The sequence below is a fragment of the Mesoplodon densirostris genome, chromosome 7 (genome assembly GCF_025265405.1).
Source record: "Mesoplodon densirostris isolate mMesDen1 chromosome 7, mMesDen1 primary haplotype, whole genome shotgun sequence".
NCBI classification, from domain to species: domain Eukaryota; kingdom Metazoa; phylum Chordata; class Mammalia; order Artiodactyla; family Ziphiidae; genus Mesoplodon; species Mesoplodon densirostris.
Window position 1 is genome coordinate 12,163,870 of NC_082667.1, and position 27,340 is coordinate 12,191,209.

At 38.5% G+C, this 27,340-nt stretch overlaps 1 protein-coding gene across 1 annotated transcript; it reads left to right on the plus strand.

Annotated features, from left to right (window-relative positions):
- Window positions 1-17,925: 17,925 nt before the first annotated feature.
- LOC132494407 (olfactory receptor 10W1) lies at window positions 17,926-18,869 on the plus strand. Its single transcript, XM_060105487.1, is given in 2 exon segments — window positions 17,926-18,169; window positions 18,172-18,869. Coding segments are annotated over 2 exon segments (942 nt in total).
- The last annotated feature ends 8,471 nt before the right edge of the window (window positions 18,870-27,340 follow it).

A 27,340-nucleotide genomic window follows, 5' to 3' on the forward strand; every position in this document is an offset into this window, starting at 1 on the left:
TGTTGTGTGATGTACAATAATCTAGTTTCATTTCTCTCAGATCATCCCATTCTCTTTTTCAGCCCTAAAATGCATTCAATTCCTAAAGTTATATCTTTACCACTTCAAAATATGTTATTTAGGGATAATAAAATATGTCCAGACATGTAATATTTGGGCTAGTATGGTTCAAGGAAAGAATAAGATGTTTTGCGTCCTGCTTCTCAAAAACATTACTGCTGGCAATTCGATTTATTCACTTGTTACACAGGCATTTTCTCTACTACATGCCAGGGGAAACATACATGTAAATCAGTGGGACAAACAAGGCTATGAACGGAAACACACACGTGTGCTCTATGTGGACATGTGGTCACATACACATGACAGTGGTATAAATGTAAGCAATAAATAAAGTGTAGGTAGTTTTTAATAAAATAATTTAAGATAACTTTTGGGTTATTAGAATATAAATTTATGTCTAATCTTATTTATTTAGTTGACTCTTCTAAGAGTCTTTTTTTTTTTTTTTTTTTTTTTTCTTTTTGCGGTATGCGGGCCTCTCACTGTCGTGGCCTCTCCCGTTGCGGAGCACAGGCTCCGGACGCGCAGGCCCAGCGGCCATGGCTCACGGGCCCAGCCGCTCCGCGGCATATGGGATCCTCCCAGATCAGGGCACGAACCCGTATCCCCTGCATCGGCAGGCGGACTCTCAACCACTGCGCCACCAGGGAGGCCCTTCTAAGAGTCTTAATTAGAAAAAATATTATGTAATTCTGAATGACAGTATGTGCTTTATTGGCACACATTATGGAAAGACACATAAATATTACTTTTTTTTTTTTTCGGTATGCGGGCCTCTCACTGTTGTGGCCTCTCCCGTTGCGGAGCACAGGCTCCGGACGCGCAGGCTCCGGACGCGCAGGCTCAGCGGCCATGGCTCACGGGCCCAGCCGCTCCGCGGCATGTGGCATCTTCCCGGACCGGGGCACAAGCCCATGTCCCCTGCATCGGCAGGCGGACTCTCAACCACTGCGCCACCAGGGAAGCCGCATAAATATTACTTTTAAATGGAGTTATGTTTCTGTCTTGACTGAGTCATTTTGTAGAACCAAATGTTCACATTAAATTTTTTGAAAGGATGAAAGAGCTAGAATAGAAAAAAAAATGGAGGAAAATAAAAGCATTTCAATTTTTCATATATGACTTTTGAACCAGACACCCTTTTAGGTACTAAGGCTAGAGTTGTGAAAAAAGCAGATGAAGTCAGTAATACTCTCATGGGGTTTACATTCTAATTGGGGGAAAATACTTACAAGTGGACATATAAATATACAATGCTTTGTTATAAAGCAGAAACTAACACACCATTGCAAAGCAATTATACTCTAATAAAGATGTTAAAAAAAAAAAGTCCAGGGCTTCCCTGGTGGCGCAGTGGTTGAGAGTCCGCCTGCTGATGCAGGGGACATGGGTTCGTGCCCCGGTCTGGGAAGATCCCACATGCCGCGGAGCGGCTGGGTCTGTGAGCCATGGCCTCTGAGCCTGCACGTCCGGAGCCTGTGCTCCACAACGGGAGAGGCCACAACAGTGAGAGGCCCGCGTACCACAAAAATTAATTAATTAATTATTTTTTAAAAAGTCCATTGGAGGCAAAATAAATAAATAAATATACAATGAGTGTTAATAAAGGCTATGTAAAATAAAGCAGAGTGATAAATAAGGGTGCATGAAAAGGAGGAATTTTATGAAGGAGGTAAGTGATTGTATCTATGATATGGTATCATTTAATCAAGCACATAATGAAATAAGGGGACATCCTAGGTAGAGGAAACAGGTAGTAAAATGTCCTGCGCTAAAAGTATGTTTTGAATTGTCATAGAGTAGAAAAAATCAGAGTTTATACAGCTAGCTGAATGAGTAGAGGAATGATGACAAATGATGTAACTCAACTGAAGTACGAGTGAATGAGTTGCAATAACCATTTAAAAGCATTTAAGGACAGAACAACGTGTGACATTATTGTTATTCTCGTTATATTTATTTAACACAATGTGAAGAGTTGGTGGTCATATGTGCGTAAATCGAAAACAGCCTTTATTTTCTCTCCTCTTGTATGCTGCCATTTAAAAAAAATTATTATGAGAACATGTTGTTTTGAACAAATAAATCAGTGCTAACATAAATGATAATTCTATGAGAATGCTATGTTTATAGATAAAATGTACCAACAAAAATTTACATACTTTAGCAAGGTAGAGAGAGAGCAAGAAAATGGCACCTGCCAGCACCTCTGGTGGACACTTTAAGAATAGCAAATAAACCTCCACCACATAGAGTCTGGGAGCTTTTCAAACTGCTGGTTCTGCCCTGGGCTCTGGGGTGAGGGAATCTGTGCATGAGCCCTTTGAGAGCAGTTTCTCAGTTTGCTATAGCACTTTGGGGCTCACGGATTTGAGCCCCATTTGTTTTCAAAGCCAGATGCTTTGGGGGCTCATCTCTCAGGTGCAGGTCTAAAGAGGTGGGGTGCCGGATGTGGTGTACAAACCCTTTGTTCCTCAGAGAGAAGCTCCTGAGTAATGAGTTCCCTCCCAATTGTGGGTTGCTCTGCCAGGGGTGGGGTTTATGTCTTATCCTCTCCTATCCACTTCAGTGTGACCCTGCTATTGTCTGATGCAGAACTGATTATCTGTTCTCAGAACTTTTTCAGAGGGAACTGTAGTATGTGTAGGCATAGATTCAGTGTGTCCATGGGAGGAATTGAGGTCAGGATCTTCCTATGTAGCCATCTTGGAACACAAAAAAAAGGCTACTTGTACCTGATGTTAGGTGGGGGGACAGTTTTTCACTTTTGAAAATTGTTAGCTGTGGGTTTTCATAAATGCACTTTGTCAGGTTGAGGAAGTTCACTTCTATTCCTACTTTTCTGAGTGTTATTTTTCATGAAGGCATGTAAGATTTTGTCAAATGCTTTTTGGTTTTGGCCGCACTGAGGGGCATATGGGATCTTAGTTCACCAACCAGGGATTGAACTCGCACCCCCTACATTGAAAGCATGGGGTCTAACCACTGGACGGCCAGGGAAGTCCCTTAAATGATTTTTTTGAATCAATAAGACGATTATGTTTATCCTTCATTATATTGAAATGGTTTACTTCACTTATTGGTCTTCATATATTGAACCATTCTTGCATTCCTGGGATAAATCCTACTTAGTCATGGTTTATAACCTTTTTAATATGTTCACTGATTTATTTTGCTAACATTTTGTTGACTATTGTAGCATCTATATTCATGAAAGATATTGGTCTATAGCGTTTTGGGGGGGTTTTTTTTGCTGTTGTTTTTGACACATTTTGCCATCATGGTAATGCTGCCCTCACAGAATGACTTAGGAAGAGTTCTCTTCTGTACTGTTTTTTGAGTTTCAGAAACACTGATATTTATTGTTTTTTAAATACTTTTGGAATTCACCAGTGATGCCATCTTTTCCTGCTTTTGCTTTTGTTGTTGAAAAGTTCACATTGATTTAATCTCTTCCTGTTATATGACTGCTCAGATTTTATATTTTGACACAATATTGGTAACTTGGGTTTTTCTAAGAATTTGTGTATTTCATCTTGACTATCGATAGTTGTACAATTGTTAATAGTATAGTATTATAACCTTTTTTATTTCTGTAAGACTGGTAGTAATGTCCCGCTTTTTATTTCTCATTTTAGTAATTTGAGTCTTTGCTCTTTTTTTCATAGTCAGACTACAAAGGTTTGCAGTTTTTGTTGTTTTTTAAAAGAATCAACTTTAGCTTTGTTGTCTCCTCTATTGTTTTTATTGTCTATTTCACTTATCTCCACTCTAAGCTGTATTATTTCCGTCCGTCTTTAAGCTTTGGTATTAGTGAGCACTTCTTTTCCCTTAAAGTGTAAAATTAGTTATTGATTTGAGATCTTTCCTCATTTTTAAATGAACACTCACAGCTGTAAGGATCTCTATGAGCACTGTTTTTGTTAACTATTCAATATTTGATGTGTAGTGTTTTCATTTATATTTGTCTTAATGTATTTTTTATTTCTCTTCTGTTTTCTTCTTTAACCCATTGGTTGTATAAAGCATGGTTTTTAATTCAAAACTGAATTTTCTTAAAATATTCTTTCTGTCCTTTTCCTTTTCTCTGCTGATTTTTTGTTTTTTTACATCTTTATTGTAGTATAATTGCTTTACAATGGTGTGTTAGTTTCTGCTTTATAACAAAATGAATCAGCTGTACATATACATATATCCACATATCTCCTCCCTCTTGCATCTCCCTCCCACTCTCCCTATCCCACCCCTCTAGGTGGTCAAAAAGCACCGAGTTGATCTCCCTGCTCTATGCGGCTGCTCCCCACTAACATTTTACATTTGGTAGTGTATATATGTCCATGCCTCTCTTTTGCTTTGTCACAGCTTACCCTTCCCCCTCCCCATATCCTCAAGTCCATTCTCAAGTAAGTCTGTGTCTTTATTCCTGTCTTACCCCTAGGTTCTTCATGACCTGTTTCTTTTTCTTCTTCTTAGATTCCATATATATGTGCTAGCATACGGTATTTGTTTTTCTCTTTCTGACTTACTTCACTCTGTATGACAGACTCCAGGTCCATCCACCTCACTACAAATATCTCAATTTTGTTTCTTTTTATGGCTTAGTAATATTCCATTGTATATATGTGCCACATCTTTATCCATTCATCTGTCGATGGACACTTAGGTTGCTTCCATGTCCTGGCTATTGTAAATAGAGCTGCAATGAACATTTTGGGACATGACTCTTTTTGAATTATGGTTTTCTCAGGGTATATGTCCAGTAGTGGAATTGTTGGGTCTTTTGGTAGTTCTATTTTTACTTTTTAAGGAACCTCCATACTGTTCTCCATAGTGGCTGTATCAATTTACATTCCCACCAACAGTGCAAGAGTGTTTCCTTTTCTCCACACCCTCTCCAGCATTTATTGTTTCTAGATTTTTTGATGATGGCCATTCTGACCATTGTGAGATGATATCTCATTGTAGTTTTGATTTGCATTTCTCTAATGATTAATGATGTTGAGCATTCTTTCATGTGTTTGTTGGCAACCTGTATATCTTCTTTGGAGAAATGTCTATTTAGGTCTTCTGCACATTTTTGGATTGGGTTGTTTGCTTTTTTGATATTGAGCTGCATGAGCTGATTGTAAATCTTGGAGATTAATCCTTTGTCAGTTGCTTCATTTGCAAATATTTTCTCCCATTCTGAGGGTTGTCTTTTGATCTTGTTTATGGTTTCCTTTGCTGTGCAAAAGCTTTTAAGTTTCATTAGGTCCCATTTGTTTATTTTTCTTTTTATTTCCATTTCTCTAGGAAGTGGGTCAAAAAGGATCTTGCTGTGATTTATGTCATAGAGTGTTCAGCCTATGTTTTCCTCTAAGATTTTGAGAGTGTCTGGCCTTACATTTAGGTCTTTAGTCCATTTTGAGTTTATTTTTGTTTATGGTGTTAGGGAGTGTTCTAATTTCATACTTTTACATTTACCTGTCCAGCTTTCCCAGCACCACTTATTGAAGAGGCTGTCTTTTCTCCACTGTATATTCTTGCCTCCTTTATCAAAGATAAGGTGACCATATGTGCGTGGGTTTATCTCTGGGCTTTCTATCCTGTTCCATTGATCTATATTTCTGTTTTTGTGCCAGTACGATACTGTCTTGATTACTGTAGCTTTGTAGTATAGTCTGAAGTCAGGGAGCCTGATTCCTCCAGCTCCGTTTTTTGTTCTCAAGATTGCTTTGGCTATTCGGGATCTTTTGTGTTTCCACACAAATTGTGAAATTTTTTGTTCTAGTTCTGTGAAATATGCCAGTGGTAGTTTGATAGGGATTGCATTGAATCTGTAGATTGCTTTGGGTAGTAGAGTCATTTTCACAATGTTGATTCTTCCAATCCAAGAACATGGTATATCTCTCCATCTATTTGTATCCTCTTTAATTTCTTTCATCAATGTCTTAGAGTTTTCTGCATACAGGTCTTTTGTCTCCTTGGGTAGGTTTATTCCTAGATATTTTATTGTTTTTGCTGCAATGGTAAATGGGAGTGTTTTCTTAATTTCACTTTCAGATTTTTCATCATTAGTGTACAGGAATGCAAGAGATTTCTGTGCATTAATTTTGTATTCTGCTACTTTACCAAATTCATGGATTAGCTCCAGTAGTTTTCTGGTAGCATCTTTAGGATTCTCTATGTAGAGTATCATGTCATCTGCAAACAGTGACAGCTTTACTTCTTCTTTTCAGATTTGGATTCATTTTATTACTTTTTCTTCTCTGATTGCTGTGGCTAAAACTTCCAAAACTATGTTGAATAATAGTGGTGAGAGTGGGCAACCTTGTCTTGTTCTTGATCTTAGTGGAAATGGTTTCATTTTTTCATCATTGAGGACGATGTTGGCTGTGGGTTTGTCATATATGGCCTTTATTATGTTGAGGAAAGTTCCCTCTATGCCTACTTTCTGCAGGGTTTTTATCATAAATGGGTGTTGAATTATGTCGGTATCTTTCTCTGCATCTATTGAGATGATCATATGGTTTTTCTCTTTCAATTTGTTAATATGGTGTATCACGTTGATCGATTTGCATATATTGAAGAATCCTTGCATTCCTGGAATAAACCCACTTGATCATGGTGTATGATCCTTTTAATGTGCTGTTGGATTCTGTTTGCTAGTATTTTGTTGAGGATTTTTGCATCTATGTTCATCAGTGATATTGGCCTGTAGTTTTCTTTCTTTGTTACATCTATGTCTGGTTTTGGTATCAGGGTGAAGGTGGCCTTATAGAATGAGTTTGGGAGTGTTCCTCCCTCTGCTATATTTTGGAAGAGTTTGAGAAGGATGGGTGTTAGCTCTTTTCTAAATATTTGATAGAATTCGCCTGTGAAGCCATCTGGTCCTGGGCTTTTGTTTGTTGGAAGATTTTTAATCACAGCTTCAATTTCAGTGCTTGTGATTGGTCTGTTTATATTTTCTATTTCTTCCTGGTTCAGTCTCGGAAGGTTGTGCTTTTCTAAGAATTTGTCCATTTCTTCCAGGTTGTCCATTTTATTGGCATATAGTTGCTTGTAGTAATCTCTCATGATCCACTGTATTCCTGCAGTGTCAGTTGTTACTTCTCCTTTTTCACTTCTATTCTATTGACTTGCGTCTTCTCCCTTTTTTTCTTGATGAGTCTGGCTAGTGGTTTATCAATTTTGTTTATCCTCTCAAGGAACCAGCTTTTAGTTTTATTGATCTCTGCTATTGTTTCCTTCATTTCTTTTTAATTTATTTCTGATCTGATCTCTATGATTTCTTCTTTCTGCTAACTTTGGGGTTTTTTATTTTGGTTCTTCTCTAATTGCTTTAGGTGCAAGGTTAGGTTGTTTTGAGGTGTTTCTTGTTTCTTGAGGTAGGATTGTATTGCTATATACTTCCCTCTTTGAACTGCTTTTGCTGCATCCCATAGGTTTTGCGTGGTCATGTTTTCATTCTCATTTGTTTCTAGGTATTTTTTGATTTCCTCTTTGATTTCTTCAGTGATCTCTTGGTTATTTAGTGGTGTATTTTTTACCTTCCATTTGTATTTTTTACCATTTTTTTCCTGTAATTGATATCTAGTCTCATAGTGTTGTGGTCAGAAAAGATACTTGATATGATTTCAATTTTGTTAAATTTACCAAGGCTTGATTTGTGACCCAAGATATAATCTATCCTGAAGAATGTTCCATGAGCACTTGAGAAGAAAGTGTATTCTGTTGTTTTCAGATGGAATGTCTTATAAATATCATTTAAGTCCATCTTGCTTAATGTGTCATTTAGTGCTTGTGTTTCCTTATTTATTTTCATTTTGGATCATCTGTCCATTGGTGAAAGTGGTGTGTTAAAGTCCCTTACTATTATTGTGTGACTGTTGATTTCCCCTTTTATGGCTGTTAGCATTTGCCTTATGTATTGAGGTACTCCTATGTTGGGTGCATAAATATTTACAATTGTTATATCTTCATCTTGGATTGATCCCTTGATCATTATGTAGTGTCCTTCTTTGTCTCTTTTAATAGTCTTTACTTTAAAGTCTATTTTGTCTGATATGAGAATTCCTATTCCAGCTTTCTTTTGATTTCCATTTGCATGGAATATCTTTTTCCATCCCCTCACTTTCAGTCTGTATGTGTCCCTAGCTCTGAAGTGTGTCTCTTGTAGACAGCATATATATGGGTCTTGTTTTTGTATCGATTCAACCAGTCTACGTGTTTTGGTTGGAGCATTTAATCCATTTATATTTAATGTAGTTCTCGATATATATGTTCCTATTACCATTTTCTTAATTGTTTGGGTTTGTTATTGTAGGTCTTTTCCTTCTTTTGTGTTTCCTGCCTAGAGAAGTTCCTTTAAGATTTGTTGTAAAGGTAGTTTGTTGGTGCTGAATTCTCTTAGTTTTTGCTTGTCTGTATAGGTTTTAATTTCTCCATCGAATCTGAATGAGATCCTTGCTGGGTAGAGTGATCTTTGTTGTAAGTTTTTCCCTTTCATCACTTTCAATATGTCCTGCCATTCCCTTCTGGCTTGCAGAGTTTCTGCTGAAAGATCAGCTGTTAACCTTATGGGAATTCCTTTGTATGTTATTTGTTATTTTCCCTTGCTGCTTTTATTATTTTTCTTTGTATTTGTTTTTTGATAGTTTGATTAATATGTGTCTTGGTGTGTTTCTCCTTGGATTTATCCTGTATGGGACTCTCTGCACTTCCTGGACTTGATTGACTATTCCCTTTCCCATATTAGGGAAGTTCTCAACTATAATGTCTTCAAATATTTTCTCAGTCCCTTTCTTTTTCTCTTCTTCTTCTGGGACCCCTATAATTTGAATATTGGTGCATTTAATGTTGTCCCAGCGGTTTCTGAGACTGTCGTTAATTCTTTTCATTCTTTTTTCTTTCTTCTGCTCTGTGGTAGTTATTTCCACTATTTTATCTTTCAGGTCACTTATCCGTTCTTCTGCCTCAGTTATTCTGCTATTGATTCCTTCTAGAGAATCTTTGATTTCATTTAGTGTGTTGTTCATCATTGTTTGTCTTTAGTTCTTCTTGGTCCTTGTTAAATGTTTCTTGTATTTTCTCCATTCTATTTCCAAGATTTTGATCATCTTTACTATCATTACTCTGAATTCTTTTTCAGGTTGACTGCCTATTTCCTCTTCATTTGTTTGGATTGGTGGGCTTTTACCTTGCTCCTTCATCTGTTGTGTGTTTCTCTGTCTTTTCATTTTGCTTAACTTACTGTGTTTGGGGTCTCCTTTTCACAGGTGGCATGTTCGTAATTCACATTGTTTTGTATCTGCACCCAGTAGGTGAGGCTTGTTCAGTGGGTTGTGTAGCCTTCCTGGTGGAGAGGACTGGTGCCTGTGTTCTGGTGGATGAGGCTGGATATTGTCTTTCTGGTGGGCAGGACCATGTCTAGTGGTGTGTTTTGGGGTGTCTGTGACCTTATTATGAGTTTAGTCAGCCTCTCTGCTAATGGGTGGGGTTGTGCTCCTGTCTTGCTAGTAGTTTGTCATGGGGTGTCCAGCACTGTAGCTTGCTGGTCATTGAGTGGAGCTGGGTATTAGTATTGAGATGGAGATCTCTGTGAAACCTTTCACCATTTGATATTACATGGAGCCGGGAGGTCTCTGGTGGATCAATGTCCTGCACTTGGCTCTTCCACCTCAGAGCCACAGGTCTGACACCTGGCCAGAGCACGAAGACCCTGTCAGCCATACAGCTCCAAACCCAAGAACTCCACACTCCCGAGGCCCTCCTTTGGATGTGCTGCCTTCCCCTTCCACCCTACACTTTCCTTTTAAATTTCTTTGTTGTGCATGTTCCTGTCATTCATCATAGAAGTAAATGTATGTGGTACATACATATAATGGAATATTACTCAGCCATAAAAAAGAACCAAATAATGCCATTTGCAGTGACATGGATGGACCTAGAGATTGTCATACTGAGTGAAGTAAGTCAGACACAGAAAGATAAATATCATAAGATATCGCTTATATGTGGAATCTAAAAAAAAAAGGTTCAAATGAACCTATTTACAAAACAGAGATAGAGTCATAAATGTAGAAAACAAACTTGTGTTTACCAAGGGGGAAAGGGTCAGGAATAAATTGGGAGACTGGGTTTGACATATACGCACTACTATATATAATATAGATAACTAATAAGAACCTGCTCTATAGCACAGGGAACACTACCCAGTACTCTGTAATGACCTATATGGGAATAAAATCTAAGAAATAGTGGATATATGTATATGTGTAACTGATTCACTTTGCTGTACAGCAGAAACAAACACAACATTGTAAATCCACTCTACTCCCATAAGAATTAATTTAAAATAATAAAAATTTGAAATTTAAAAAAGAATTAAATGTAGTCAGTAAATATTTAGAGATATTACCACCTTTATCACCACCAAACCAGCATCTTTCCCAGATTAATAAAAACAAGAAAATGTCAACTTATTTCAGAGCTTATTGAAGGAAATTTCTCTCCTTAGAGATATTGTGATAAACCTATTGTACCTACAGAAATCGAAGTCCAAGTAAAGAACTTTCTGTAAATGGGAAGTAACCAATTCCATACAGAACAACAATGGGTTTGGAGTCTAGAACCTTCACAAAGCAAGAACAAGAGGAACCTGTTGATCAGAGTAGTAACTTTCTCCTAGTAAGTGTTTCTTAATTAGGTGACCATAAAAATGTGCCACTCAGATCTCCTCCTTCAGGAGGGATTGCCCCAGATGCTGAGTTGAATCCACCACTGTGTCCATGCCATGGCCATACTGCCCACAGCCTGCTTTTAGCTAATGTTTGACTGTGTTAGCAATACTAAAGCAACTCTATCCCTGCAAGATGCAGGGCTCCTATGGCTAGGGACTGTGCCTGAGGAGATGACATTGGCCTGGTTAAAACTCTCTTAGAACTACACTGCAGTCTGAGACTCTGCCCATCCCACCCTCCTTCCCTCTCTTCCTCCTCCATAAGTATCAGATCTACATCACAGTCCAACATCTCTCCCTCCCTCTGCTGGCTCCATCCCCCTTTTCTCAGATGAGCTTTTACCCCAATATCTCTCACACATCTAATCTTGCCTTGGTATCTGCTTCTCTGAGTATCCAGATCAATGCACTTAATCATAAGTAACTGGCAGCTCATAGCAAACCTTCTAAAATGTTATATTATGTTGTCTGTATTTTAATTAGGCATAAGATAACTCTTCAGTAAAGTGTATAGAGTCTTATCAGGATGTGAATTCATTATTTTCTAGTTAGATATTTTCCCCCCCAATAAAATTATTTGATAAATAACCTCTCCAACTACACACACACACACACACACACACACACACACACACACACACACACTGACAGATAATGATAGATGATAGATCAACAGGTAGATATAGAGATACAGAGATACAGAGATGACAGAAATAGAGATAGAGATCCATAAAGAGAGTAAGAGGCATAACTAACAGTTTGGGCCTTATAGCCATCCCAACAATGTGAACTGAAAATCTTATGGAATGCCAGCTTAATAAATATAATTTATGCCTGAGTGTACTACAGAGTAGACTTCTAATTATTTAACTATTTTTTTAAATTTATGTGATACCTTATATTAATTTGCTTGTGAGCCATGTGAGCATGGAATACATAGATGGACATGTCCTGCCTTGTCCCAGTAAAGTACCCACTGTATTAGCTGTCTTGGACAGAGAATTCCTAGAATAAGAACAGGTATTTGGGTGATCAGAAAGCTCTAAAAATGCCTAATACAAAATAATGGAATAAGCAAACACAGGTTCTGGTGCAAACCTGAATTCCTCTAGAGCAGTAAGGGCTGTCAACTGGATTCCTGCATCAGAATCACCGGCAGTAATTGGAGAAATTGTTGCTCCCAAGGTCCCGTACCCAATACCACCCAATCAGAACTTCTATGAAAAATGGAGAAATATCCTTTTGAAACAAACATCCAGTGACTCTACGTAAACTAAAGTTTATATATCAAGGATATGCAAATGAAATCTTCTTTTAACATTGACCCACATTAAGATACCAGAGCCTACTTATCTTCATTTTTACTGATGTTCCTCGGTGAATGTTGATAATCCTTAGGGTTCAGCGGTTGAGGTCACATCCCCAGTGACCCTCTGCTAAGCCTCTCTCTAAAGTCTTTATTTTGTTTTGTGCTTGTCTAAACTAGGACATGAAAGCTCCTGAGAAGATGGCATGTATAAGAACTCCACAAGGAATTTTTCTGCATTGATAATTGATATTCCCACTCATATTCTTTAATTTCTTTTGTTTTTAAGTTTGCTCTTTAAAAATAGTTTTTTGAAGGAAAGTATGCCAGTAGGCTTTACTTCTTTCACCCAAATTCCCTTTGGGATTAGTTAAATCCAGTCCCTGTAAATCAGGGAAGAAAAGTAGAGTTATTGCAGCAACAAATTACTCATTCCATGAAGTGCTGGGTCCATCACTACAGTATTTCCTAATAGTTTTTAAAATAAAATATGGCACATGAGAAACACATTCTTGGTTAATCAAATATCTGAGTTACTTTCATCCAATTCTCCAAGTATTTTTCCCCTGAGGGATAATGAATGGGAATGGGGATACAGGTGGAATTGGGAACAGTGGCTCTAACAATGCACCCATGCTCTTACAGGCAACCAATGGCTGAACCAGGATGCAAACCCAGGTCAAGACAGTCCCAGAGTCTAAGCACTTTCTATTTTGCTGTGGTCAGCTATTTTGCATGAACGTGTGTGTGTGTGTGTGTGTGTGTGTGTGTGTGTGTGTGTTTTCACAGTCATAAGTGCCCTTTCCAAGCTCCCGTTACCCCAGATGTGTCTTGGTTTCTTAGATGTAGGACCATTCACTTGTTCCCTCATTCCCCCAAACAAGGATCCACACAGACAACTTGCTTCTGAAGAAATCTTTCAGACAGGAGTTAATCTATATTATTCAAAATGAAGAGTTGGTAAGAAAGAATCAATATTTCCTTAGAAATAAACAGAGAAAAGGATGCTCTGATTTTAGATAACCATCCCTAATTCATTTAACTGAAATATCTTTACAACAGTGAGGAAAATGCATCAGACAACCTTAGATGGATAGAAAGAAGCTTTAAACACATACAGCCCCGTTAGCTACAATTCTGTGTTCATGTACCAACTTCTCAATCTTTATCTTGAGTTGAATAATTCATTCCCATAGAGTTCCAGACCTGAGTCTTAAGCTATTTATTCAATTATTCAACAAATAGTTTTGAGCAACTTCTATATGTCCAGCCCAGTGGTTCTCAACTGAGGGGAATTTAGCCTCTCAGGGAAACATTTTTAATGTCTGGAGAAATTTTGGGTTATCATAAACAGTGGGTAGGAGCTGGTGCTACTGTCATCTAGTGAGTAGAATCAAGGATACTGTGAAATATTCTACAGTGTGCAGGACAGCCCCTCACAACAGAATTGTCCAGCCCCAAATGTCAACAGTGCCCAGTTGGAAGCACCTTTTGTTACACGTACAATATACATAAAAGTTGAAGAGAAGGAGACAGTCTTTGTCCTCACTGAGCTTACACATGGCTAATGGAGATGGAAATTAATCAAACATGTAAAATTACAGCAGCGACAGTTGAAATGATGCAGGGATACATGAGATTCCAAAAAGAAAGTCCCCAAAAGTGCTTTTGACCCTGACGTGACCAAAGTCAGGGAAAACTTCCCTGAGGAAATTGTAATGGAACCGGGACAAAGGATAAGTAGGAGCTACTTCGGTAAAGAGAAAAGAGGAGGGGCGGTCTCAGCAGAGTGAACAACATGTGCAAAGGCCTGGTGGTGGGAAAAAGGATGGTGAGAAGGGACTGCAAGAATCACATGGTCTCTGGAGCAAAGAAGTAGGAGGAGGATAGAAGTTAGTACGTTCAGCCTTTATATGACCTGTAAGCAATATTACATTTCGTCTTTGACAAAAGAGCCAGACTTTACTTCCACTAAAAAGTAATTGAGGGCTTCCCTGGTGGCGCAGTGGTTGAGAGTCTGCCTGCCGATGCAGGGGACACGGGTTTGTGCCCTGGTCCGGGAAGGTCCCACATGCCATGGAGCAGCTGGGCCCGTGAGCCATGGCCTCTGAGCCTGCGCATCCGGAGCCTGTGCTCCGCAACGGGAGAGGCCACAACAGTGAGAGGCCCACGTACCACAAAAAAAAACCAAAAAAGTAATTGAGAGCAATGTGGCTGGATGAAGCTTGCTGTAGAGGAATAAGAATATGCTTTAGAGTCAAGCAAACTCCATCTCAGCTAATTGCTGCATCTATTCTTGGTCAAATTATTCAAATTCTATCAACCTTTTACCTTTGACTTACACCTGTAAATAGAAATATCTCTCACTTTGCTGAGTTCTTGTAAGGATTAAATAACATAATAATAAAACGTGTAAATGGGATACCAATAGTATTTCCTTCTTAGAATTGTTGTAAGGACGAAATGAGTTAATATATGCAAAGTGTGTGAAACATAGTTAGTGCAATGTAAGACATGCACATGCACACACATCAAAGTACTACATTAATCACTCTAGACCCATGCAGAGGACTTGCCTTTGAATATATGGGGCACGTGGGATCATACATTCACACACAGACATATAAACATCTATAAACACATGACCGGACAACAATTTTTCAAGGAATATGCTACAACCTAGGGGAATGTCGCCACTCATGGAGAGTTAAACAAAGAAAGATACCATGGAAAAGGTGAAACATTTGATAAATATTCACTGAGGATCTATTAAATATATAGCACTATGCTAGGTCGCATGGAAGCCACATAAAATATAAAATATGGTCTCAATTCTCCAGGGTGATAATAATTTGAGCTGAACTTAGCTCTGGTCATCTGGTAGGTATAAACTCCTTGGAACAGGATGTCCAAATGACCTTGATTAGGTGACTTCCTATTTCTCAGAAAATTATTTTGAACACTGAAAATGTTGACAAAGGGTTTAATACTGGCTCTTACTATGACAAACATACCCCAGACCTTCCATTGACCGGGTATCCCAAGTGGAGAGAGAGTTTCAGCTGGACTAATTATCTTGTAACAGGGGAGATCAGCAATCACTACACCACCTTCTTCTGGGAGATGGAATTTATGAGACAAGACCCTAGATAGCAAAGCAATTTACTCCTGCAGTGGTTTTTAATTTAGGAAGGTCACTGAAGTCTCAGTCCAACTGGGTAGTCTCTCCAGGCTCATGGTCCTCGTTTCTCTATCCATCAGAGTGGTCAGATATCACCTGCTAAATCCTGTCTTTTATGAATGTAACCAAGAATACTGGCTCGGTAAACTCCTCTCCCTTCTCATGCTAAAGGTAAGGGAAAGTCTTTTTCTACCTCCTTGTAGATTTGCAGCATACCAGGCACTTGCTGATGCTGGCTAGAAAAGCAAGTAATGGCTCTACAAGTAGATACTTCAAGATTTCAGAACTAGTTCAGCCCGTGACTTAACAGTGTTTCTCTGAATTCACTTGGAAAGCTTATTCTTCTGTTTAAAATGATAATTACTAATCTCAGTCCAAGAAATATTGGGGGAATGACTAATATACATTTAAGGTTTAAGGATTTATAAAAACCTTTTCCTCACAAGGTACCTCATTTAATTCCCTGCTATGAAGCAGCTATTATTACCATCCCCTTAAAAGATTTAAAGGAGAGAAGAATTAACATTTATTATGCAATTTAAAACGTTTCATACACCAAGCCAAGAGTTCTAAATACATTATCTCATCACAACTCCATTAGGTAAGTATTATTATTTACATCTTTTAAACATGAGAAAAGAGAAATTAAAGTAAGATGATCTGCCCAGGCTAGAATAATAGATGGAGATTCTACTGCAGGTCTGGTATTGCTAAATCCAGTAACCACTTTTTGCACGGTGCTAACTAGACAACTGGAAAGCTGCTCCAGCCTACACTTTCTGTATTTCCAGAATGCACATAGAAAATGTTTCTCATGACACTTCTGCCAACTCCAGATGCTCTTGCTGAAGAAGTAAGAAGGAAGATGAGAATGTAATGTGGGGTGTGACTTGGAGGCCCTGAGATGGGTGTGGATTAATGAATAGATGCCAGCCTGGGGCAGACTTCTGGGGATGATGCCAAAGTGCTGTTATCTTGCCTCTGTCCTATGCAATATATTTACTTTCAACCTGGAGTAGCAAGTTGACGATATGTTGATATAATACATTTCACTCTCTTTGAACCACAAAATTCACTATTTCATCTGTCCACAATATGAACTCCACCACTCTACCTACTTCTCTTAATTTCTATTTTTTCAGATCTAAGATTAAATATTACTTCCTCTAGGAAGCCTTTTAAGAAACCCTTAATCACAGCTATGCCAGAGCCCCAGGTCGCACAATCTTATAACACACTATTTTTCTTTACAACACTTAATGACAGCTTTAATTATATAGATATATGTGGCATATATATATATATATATATATATATAACATGTAATATGTAACTATATATTTTTATATATGTATATGCCAGATTCTTTAACAGTGTCTGTCTCTCTCATTAAGATATATAACCACTTGGACACAACTGTGCCATTTTGATCACCATTGTATATGGGCTTGGCACTTAATTAATAAAAAAAAACGTGAATGACTGTAGGAAGGATACCTTAAGATGTGGAGTCACAGACTGAGGATTTTTTTAAATGTCAGTCTCAACAGATTGAAGCTATGGACCAATGTTAAAGAAGTGATGGAGGATGTTCTGCTTTTCTGAATGAAAAAAAAATGTTTAGAATTTTAGCATCCAGAGAGTTACATATCAGTCCAAGTCTTTCCATGATCTTTCCTAGTCATCCCTAAACTCACAGAAAGGATTCTTAGTTCTCCAACAGCTTATGATCACATATGTTCCTATACCACCACAAGCCAGGAGGAGGCCGATGATAAAACTCCCTGATTGGATATGGATAGAGAAACCAAGAGTTGGGAGGGCTTTGCCTTCTGAGGCTTATGCCTGACATTGTGAGTCTCAGGCCTATGTCAGATCTTTGCCCATGGGCATAGGGTTTGGTTTTTTTTCTTCATTTTCCATCATATCACTAGCATTTCAGTGTTACATTCGTATATCCCCGAGTCAATGCCTCAGGTGGCATTGTGTGTAAATAAATATATGAATGAATGAATAAATGAATAACTTCCTGCTCTCAACTTAACAACCCCTGCTCTCAAGAATTCCTCAACACTTTCTTGTGAATTTACTGAAACAATTTAATTTTCATTCCACTTCTATTGAAAACAGCTTGGAATTCCACAAACTTCCTCTGCCTCTTTTCCTCAAAAAAATCTTATATAATTTAGACCAACTTTTGGAAGTTAGAATATAAGTTGTATATATATATATATATATATATATATTTTTTTTTTTTTTTTTTTTTTTTTTTTTTTTGCGGTACGCAGGCCTCTCACCGTTGTAGCCTCTCCCGTTGTGGAGCACAGGCTCCAGACGCACGGGCTCAGCAGCCATGGCTCACAGGCCCAGCCGCTCCACGGCATGTGGGATCTTCCCGGACCGGGGCGCAAACCCGCGTCCCCTGCATCGGCAGGCGGACCCTCAACCACTGCACCACCAGGGAAGCCCAAGTTGTAGATATTTATATGAAGAAACTTAGTAAAAGGGGATGAAAAAAGAGAATTAGTCCTAGTTCTTCTAGTTTTTAACTCCGGCCCTGATTTAGATCATAGCTCAAAGTATGAACTAATTTACTATCTGTCTGATTCTTTATCCTTTCTTTGTAACTCTCGACAAAGAAAAGCTGTTAGCTCAATGACCTGGGAAAATCGCTCAGTGTTAACGGCATTTGTGTTCCTGGCTTATCCCTCCCACTCAGAGCTGCATGTCTTGTCCTTCCTTGGGATCAGCCTGGTTTATACATTGCTCGTCATTGGGAATGTCCTCATTTTGGTGGCCATCCAGACAGAAGCCTGCCTACACAAACCCATGTACTATTTCCTGAGCAGCCTCCTGGGAGTAGAAATATGCTACACTGCTGTGGCGGTGCCCCACATCCTGGCAACATCCTACCGTCAGCGAAAATCATCACCCTCCTGGGCTGTGCCACTCAGCTGGTTTTTCTCATTGGATTTGGCAGGGCCAATCGCTTCCTCTTGGCTATCATGGCCTATGACCAGTATGTTGCCATTTGCCACCCCTTGCAATACCCTCTCATCCTGACTTTAACTCTTTGTGTCCGCTTGGTTGCAGCCTCTGTGGTCATTGGCTTATTCCTGTCCTTACAGCTAGTGGTCTTCATCTTCTCTCTGCCATTCTGCCCGGCTCAGAATATAGAGCACTTCTTTTGTGACACACAGCCAGTGATGCATCTTGCTTCTGCCAATAGCCTCATCCGTGAGCAGTCAGTGCTGGTGGCAGTCACACTAGCCATAGCTGTGCCTTTCTTCTTTAGCACCACCTCCTACGCCTTCACTGTGGCCGCTGTGCTCAGGATTCACTCAGCAGCTGGCCGCCACTGGGCTTTCCGCACCTGCTCTTCCCGCCTCACTGTGGTCCTGCTGCAGTGTGGCTGCTGTGCCTTCATGTACCTGTGCCCCAGCTCCAGCTACCACCCCAAACGAGATCAGTTTGTCTCACTGGTGTACACATTGTGAATCCCAGTTCTCAACCCATTTGTCTACACCCTGAGGAGCAGTGGGATGAAGGGGACCATAGGAGGAGTTCTTACCAGGAATTGCCTCTTCCAGAAAAGCTAGGGGAGGGCATGACCTCTCAGGCAAGGGTTTGGTTCCAGCTTGTGCACATTCTCATGCAACTAGAATTTCTCTCAGTGGATGTTAAAACTTACCTTAAAAATGGTATAAATGATGTGGATACTATTTAGCTATGTGTGCCAGAGATCTTTAACATGTTTCCACCATTTGACTCAAAAATTTCTCTTCTAGAAAAGAATTAACAAATGAGCCTAATACAATAGAAAGTGGCAAGTCTAAGACTGCACCTCAGGTATCAGCTGGAAACAGATATTTAATACAAGTGTTTAACTGAAAAGAATTATAAAGGGACTATATTCAGAAGTATGAGTAAGGGAAACAATAATTTGTGTCAAGGCACTTACATACTAGAAATAGCAGGAAGACGTTTTGACCCCCAGACCTCAGAGGCATAAGAGGGTAAGGTATTATCAGAGACAAATGAGAGCTAGATTTATCAAGATAAAACTCTTGGTTGGAACTATGTTGGAACTACAGCTTTGAAAAAAAGCAACTATTGATAGAACTATGACAGTGCAAGGAGAAAGTGGGAGATAAGTACCCCAACCTCCCTCTGCTAGTGCCCTCCCATCTCCTGCCTGTTTCCCATTGGCCAAACCCAACTGGAAGCAAGAGGGCAGAGGAGACCGAGTATTTCAGTTCTCAGAAGTTAGCCTTTTGGAACGGGAATGGACAGAAAAGGACTCTGAGAGTTAGGGGCAAACAGAATAATCAGGAAAAAATTGTTTATTATAGCATTTTATGTAAAAATGAAAATATGTTAATAATTATGTGCTTTCTCCACAATAAAGTATTAGATAGGGCTTCCCTGGTGGCGCAGTGGTTGAGAGTCCGCCTGCCGATGCAGGGGACACGGGTTCGTGCCCCGATCCCGGAAGATCCCACATGCCGCGGAGCGGCTGGGCCCGCGAGCCATGGCCGCGGAGCCTGTGTGTCCGGAGCCTGTGCTCCGCAACGGGAGAGGCCACAGCAGTGAGAGGCCCGCGTACAGTAAAAAAAAAAAAAAAAAAAAAAAAGTATTAGATAAACAATTATTGTATGAAAGACTATTATGCAGCCTTAAATTTATGTTTTCAAATACTAGTTATTAGTGATAGGTAGCATGAATTAAGTACTTACTGTGCACCATAAATTATACATAAGTATATATATTCTCTTAATCTTCAAAAAGCCTATGAAGACTGTTATCATCCTATTTCCAATGATGGAGCTGAGAGTTTAAGTACTTGGTGTAAGGTTATGCAGCTTATATGTGATGGAGTTAGAATTTGTCATTTGAACCCAGGGATTCCAGATTCAGAGTCAATGTTTATTTGTATTTCCCTCATAAAATGATGATGAGTACCTTTTACTGACTATTTGGATATCTTCTTTTGTGAAGTATTACATTAAGCATCTTCCAATTTTAAGTGGCTTTTTATCTATTGATGAGTTTATTACACAGTCTGGATATAATTCCTTTGTCAGATATATTTATTGTTAACATTTTCTTCCTAATTTTGACTTAAATCTTTCATTGATTTTTTTTCAGCATCTTTATTGGAGTATAATTGCTCTACAATGGTGCATTAGCTTCTGCTGTATAACAAAGTGAATTAGCCATACGTATACACATAACCCCATATCCCTGCTCTCTTGCGCCTCCCTCCCAAACTCCCTACCCCACCCCTATAGATGGTCACAAATCACCGAGCTGATCTCCCTGTTCTATGTGGCTGCTTTCCACCAGCCATCCATTCTACATTTAGTAGTGTATATATGTCCATGCCACTCTCTCACTCGTCCCAGATCAGCCCTCCCGCTCCCTGTGTCCTCAAGTCCACTCTCCACACCGGCGTCTTTATACCTGTCCTAGCCTTAGGTTATTCAGAACCTTTTTTTTTTTTTTTTTTTTAGATTCCATATATATGTGTTACCATACAGTATTTGTGTTTCTCTTTCTGACTTACTTCACTTTCTATGACAGACTCTAGGTCCACCCACCTCACTAAAAATAATTCAATTTTGTTTGTTTTTTTGGCTGAATAATATTCTATTGTACATATGTGCCACACCTTCTTTATCCATTCATCTGTTGATGGACACTTAGGTTGCTTCCATGTCCCGGCTATTGTAAATAGTGCTGCAATAGACATTGTGGTACATATCTCTTTTTGAATTATAGTTTTCTCAGGATATATGCCCAGTAGTGGGATTGCTGGGTCATATGGTAGTTCTATTTTTAGTTTCTTAAGGAACCTCCATACTGTTCTCTGTAGTGGCTGTATCAACTTACATTCCCACCAACAGTGCAAAAGGGTTCTCTTTTCTCCACACCCTCTCTAGCGTTTATTGTTTGTAGATTTTTTGATGATGGCCATTCTGACTGGTGTGAGGTGATACCTCATTGAAGTGTTGATTTGTATTTTTCTAATGATTAGTGATGTTGAGCATCCTTTCATGTGTTTGTTGGCAATCTTTATAGCTTCTTTGGAGAAATGTCTATTTAGATCTTCTGCCCATTTTTGGATTAGGTTGTTTGCTTTTTGATATTGAGCTGCATGAGCTGCTCGTAAATTTTGGAGATTAATCCTTTGTCAGTTGCTTCATTTGCAAATATTTTCTCCCATTCTGAGGGCTGTCCTTTCGTCTTGTTTATGGTTTCCTTTGCTGTGCAAAAGCTTTGAAGTTTCATTAGGTCCCATTTGTTTAATTTTCTTTTTATTTCTCTTTCTCTAGGAGGTAGGTCAAAAAGGATCTTGCTGTGATTTATGTCATGGAGTGTTCTTCCTATGTTTTCCTGTAAGAGTTTGGTAGTGTCTGGCCTGACATTTAGGTCTTTAATCCATTTTGAGTTTATTTTTGTGTATGGTGTTAGGGAGTGTTCTAATTTCATTCTTTTACATGTAGCTGCCCAGTTTTCCCAGCACCACTTATTGAAGAGGCTGTCTTTTCTCCACTGTATATTCTTGCCTCCTTTATCAAAGGTAAGGCGACCATATGTGCGTGGGTTTATCTCTGGGCGTTCTATCCTGTTCCATTGATCTATCTTTCTGTTTTTGTGCCAATACCATACTCTCTTGATTACTGTAGCTTTGTAGTATAGTCTGAAGTCAGGGAGCCTGATTCCTCCAGCTCCGTTTTTCTTTCTCAAGATTGCTTTGGCTATTCGGGGTCTTTTGTGTTTCCATATAAATTTTGAAATTTTTTGTTTTAATTCTGTGAAAAATGCCCGTGGTAGTGTGATAGGGATTGCATTGAATCTGTAAATTGCTTTGGGTAGTAGAGTCACTTTCACAATGTTGATTTTTCAATCCAAGAACATGTACATCTCTCCATCTATTTGTATCATCTTTAATTTCTTTCATCATTGTCTTATAATTTTCTGCATACAGGTCTTTTGTCTCCTTAGGTAGGCTTATTCTTAGGCATTTTATTCTTTTTGTTGCAATGGTAAATGGGAGTGTTTCCTTAATTTCTCTTTCAGATTTTTCATCATTATTGTACAGGAATGCAAGAGATTTCTGTGCATTAATTTTGTATCCTGCTACTTTACTAAATTCATTGATAGCTCTAGTAGTTTTCTGGTAGCATCTTTAGGATTCTCTATATATAGTATCATGTCATCTGTAAACAGTGACAGTTTTACTTCTTCTTTTCTGATTTGGATTCCTTTTATTTCTTTTTCTTCTTTGATGGCTGTGGCTAAAACTTCCAAAACTATGTTGAATAATAGTTGTGAGAGTGGGCAACCTTGTCTTGTTCCTGATCTTAGAGGAAATTGTTTCAATTCTTCACCATTCAGGATGATGTTGGCTGTGAGTTTGTCATATATGGCCTTTATTATGTTGAAGTAAGTTCCTTCTATGCCTAGTTTCTGAAGGGTTTTTATCATAAATGGGTGTTGAATTTTGTCAAAAGCTTTTTCTGCATCTATTGAGATGATCGTATGGTTTTTCTCCTTCAGTCTTTTAATATGGTTTATCACATTGATTGACTTGTGGATATTGAAGAATCCGTGCATTCCTGGGATAAACCCCACTTGTTCAGGATGTATGATCCTTTTAATGTACTGTTGGATTCTGTTTGCTAGTATTTTGTTGAGGATTTTTGCATCTATGTTCATCAGTGTTATTGGCCTGTAGTTTTCTTTTTTTGTGACATCTTTGGTTTTGGTATCAGGGTGATGGTGGCCTTTTAGAATGAGTTTGGGAGTGTTCCACTCTCTGCTATATTTTGGAAGAGTTTGAGAAGAATAGGTGCTAGCTGTTCTCTAAATGTTTGATAGAATTAGCCTGTGAAGCCATCTGGTCCTGGGCTTTTGTTTGTTTGAGGATTTTTAATCACAGTTTCAATTTCAGTGCTTTTGATTTGTCTCTTTATATTTTCTATTTCTTCCTGGTTCAGTCTTGGAAGACTGTGCTTTTCTAAGAATTTGTCCATTTCTTTGAGGTTGTCCATTTTATTGGCATATAGTTGCTTGTAGTAATCTCTCATGATCCTTTGTATTTCTGTGGTGCCTGTTGTAACTTCTCCTTTTTCATTTCTTTTTTTTAATTAGTTTCTGCTTTATAACAAAGTGAATCAGTCATACATACACATCTGTTCCCACATCCCTTCCCTCATGCATCTCCCTTCCTCCCACCCTCCCCATCCCACCCCTCCAGGCGGTCACAAAGCACCGAGCTGATCTCCCTGTGCTCTGCGGCTGCTTCCCACTATCTATCTACCTTACGTTTGGTAGTGTATATATGTCCATGCCTCTCTTTCGCTTTGTCACAGCTTACCCTTCCCCCTCCCCATATCCTCAAGTCCATTCTCAAGTAGGTCTGTGTCTTTATTCCCGTTTTACCCCTAGGTTCTTCATGACATTTTTTTTCTTATATTCCATATATATGTGTTAGCATATGGTATTTGTCTTTCTCTTTCTGACTTACTTCACTCTGTATGACAGACTCTAGGTCTATCCACCTCATTACAAATAGCTCAGTTTCGTTTCTTTTTATGGCTGAGTAATATTCCATTGTATATATGTGCCACATCTTCTTTATCCATTCATCCGATGATGGACACTTAGGTTGTTTCCAGCTCCGGGCTATTGTGAATAGAGCTGCAATGAACGTTTTGGTACATGTCTCTTTTTGAATTATGGTTTTCTCAGGGTATATGCCTAGTAGTGGGATTGCTGGGTCATATGGTAGTTCTATCTTTAGTTTTTTAAGGAACCTCCATACTGTTCTCCATAGTGGCTGTACCAATTCACATTCCCACCAGCAGTGCAAGAGTGTTCCCTTTTCTCCACACCCTCTCCAGCATTTATTGTTTCTAGATTTCTTGATGATGGCCATTCTGACTGGTGTGAGATGATATCTCATTGTAGTTTTGATTTGCATTTCTCTAATGATTAATGATGTTGAGCATTCTTTCATGTGTTTGTTGGCAGTCTGTATATCTTCTTTGGAGAAATGCCTATTTAAGTCTTCTGCCCATTTTTGGATTGGGTTGTTTGTTTTTTTTGCTATTGAGCTGCATGAGCTGTTTTTAAATTTTGGAGATTAATCCTTTGTCAGTTGCTTCATTTTCAAATATTTTCTCCCATTCTGAGGGTTGTCTTTTGGTCTTCTTTATGGTTCCTTTGCTGTGCAAAAGCTTTGAAGTTTCATTAGGTCCCATTTGTTTATCTTTGTTTTTATTTCCATTTCTCTAGGAGGTGGGTCCAAAAGGATCTTGCTGTGATTTATGTCATAGAGTGTTCTACCTATGTTTTCCTCTAAGAGTTTGATAGTTTCTGGCCTTACATTTAGGTCTTTAATCCATTTTGAGCTTATTTTTGTGTATGGTGTTAGGGAATGATTTAATCTCAAACTTTTACATGTCCCTGTCCAGTTTTCCCAGCACCACTTATTGAAGAGGCTGTCCTTTCTCCACTGTACATTCCTGCCTCCTTTATCAAAGATAAGTTGGCCATATGTGCGTGGGTTTATCTCTGGGCTTTCTATCCTGATCCACTGATCTATCTTTCTGTTTTTATGCCAGTACCACACTGTCTTAATTACTGTAGCTTTGTAGTATAGTCTGAAGTCAGGGAGCCTGATTCCTCCAGCTCCGTTTTTCATTCTCAAGTTTGCTTTGGCTATTCGGGGTCTTTTGTTTTTCCAAACAAATTTTGAAATTTTTTGTTCTAGTTCTGTGAAAAATGCCAGTGGTAGTTTGATAGGGATTGCATTGAATCTGTAGATTGCTTTGGGTAGTAGAGTCATTTTCACAATATTGATTCTTCCAATCCAGGAGCATGGTATATCTCTCCATCTATTTGTATCATCTTTAATTTCTCTCATCAGTGTCTTATAATTTTCTGCATACAGGTCTTTTGTCTCCTTAGGTAGGTTTATTCCTAGATATTTTATTCTTTTTGTTGCAATGGTAAATGGGAGTGTTTTCTTGATTTCATTTTCAGATTTTTCATCATTAGTGTACAGGAATGCCAGAGATTTCTGTACATTAATTTTGTAACCTGCTACTTTACCAAATTCATTGATTAGCTCTAGTAGTTTTTCGGTAGCATCTTTAGGATTCTCTATGTATAGTATCATGTCATCTGCAAACAGTGACAGCTTTACTTCTTCTTTTCCAATTTGGATTCCTTTTATTTCCTTTTCTTCTCTGATTGCTGTGGCTAAAACTTCCAAAACTAGGTTGAATAAGAGTGGTGAGAGTGGGCAGCCTCGTCTTGTTCCTGATCTTAGTGGAAATGGTTTCAGTTTTTCACCATTGAGGACAATGTTGGCTGTAGGTTTGTCATATATGGCCTTTATTATGTTGAGGAAAGATCCCTCTATGCCTACTTTCTGCAGGGTTTTTATCATAAATGGGTGTTGAATTTTGTCGAAAGCTTTCTCTGCATCTATTGAGATGATCATATGGTTTTTCTCCTTCAACTTGTTAATATGGTGTATCACATTGATTGATTTGTGTATATTGAAGAATCCTTGCATTCCTGGAATAAACCCCACTTGATCATGGTGTATGATCCTTTTAATGTGCTGTTGGATTCTGTTTGCTAGTATTTTGTTGAGGATTTTTGCATCTATGTTCATCAGTGATATTGGCCTGTAGTTTTCTTTCTTTGTGACATCCTTGCCTGGTTTTGGTATCAAGGTGATGGTGGCCTCGTAGAATGAGTTTGGGAGTGTTCCTTCCTCTGATATTGTTTGGAAGAGTTTGAGACGGATGGGTGTTAGCTCTTCTCTAAATGTTTGATAGAATTCGCCTGTGAAGCCATCTGGTCCTGGGCTTTTGTTTGATGGAGATTTTTAATCACAGTTTCAATTTCAGTGCTTGTGATTGGTCTATTCATATTTTCTATTTCTTCCTGAGTCAGTCTTGGCAGGTTGTGTATTTTTAAGAATTTGTCCATTTCTTCCAGGTTGTCCATTTTATTGGCATAGAGTTGCTTGTAGTAATCTCTCATGATCTTTTGTATTTCTGCAGTGTCAGTTGTTACTTCTCCTTTTTCATTTCTAATTCTATTGATTTGAGTTTTCTCCCTTCTTTTCTTGATGAGTCTGGCTAATGGTTTGTCAATTTTGTTTATCTTCTCCAAGAACCAGCTTTTAGTTTGGTTGATCTTTGCTATTGTTTCCTTCATTTCTTTTTCATTTATTTCTGATCTGATCTTTATGATTTCTTTCCTTCTGCTAGCTTTGGGGGTTTTTTTGTTCTTCTTTCTCTAATTGCTTTAGGTGCAGGGTCAGGTTGTTTGCTCGAGATGTTTCCTGTTTCTTAAGGTGGGATTGTATTGCTATAAATTTCCCCCTTAGAACTGCTTTTGCTGCGTCCCATATGTTTTGGGTCGTCGTGTCTCCATTGTCATTTGTTTCTAGGTATTTTTTAATTTCCTCTTTGATTTCTTCAGTGATCACTTCATTATTGAGTAGTGTATTGTTTAGCCTCCATGTGTTTGTATTTTTTACAGATCTTTTCCTGTAATTGATGTCTAGTCTCATAGCATTGTGGTCGGAAAAGATACTTGATACAATTTCAATTTTCTTAAGTTTACCAAGGCTTGATTTGTGACCCAAGATATGATCTATCCTGGAGAATGCTCCATGAGCACTTGAGAAAAATGTGTATTCTGTTGTTTTTGGATGGAATGTCCTATCAATATCAATTAAGTCCATCTTGTTTAATGTATCATTTAAAGCTTGTGTTTCCTTATTTATTTTCATTTTGGAGGATCTGTCCATTGGTGAAAGTGGGGTGTTAAAGTCCCCTACTATGAGTGTGTTACTGTCGATTTCCCCTTTTGTGGCTGTTAGTATTTGCCTTATGTATTGAGGTGCTCCTATGTTGGGTGCATAAATATTTACAATTGTTATATCTTCTTCTGGGATCGATACCTTTATCATTATGTAGTGTCCTTCTTTGTCTCTTCTAATAGTCTTTTTTTTAAAGTCTATTTTGTCTGATATAAG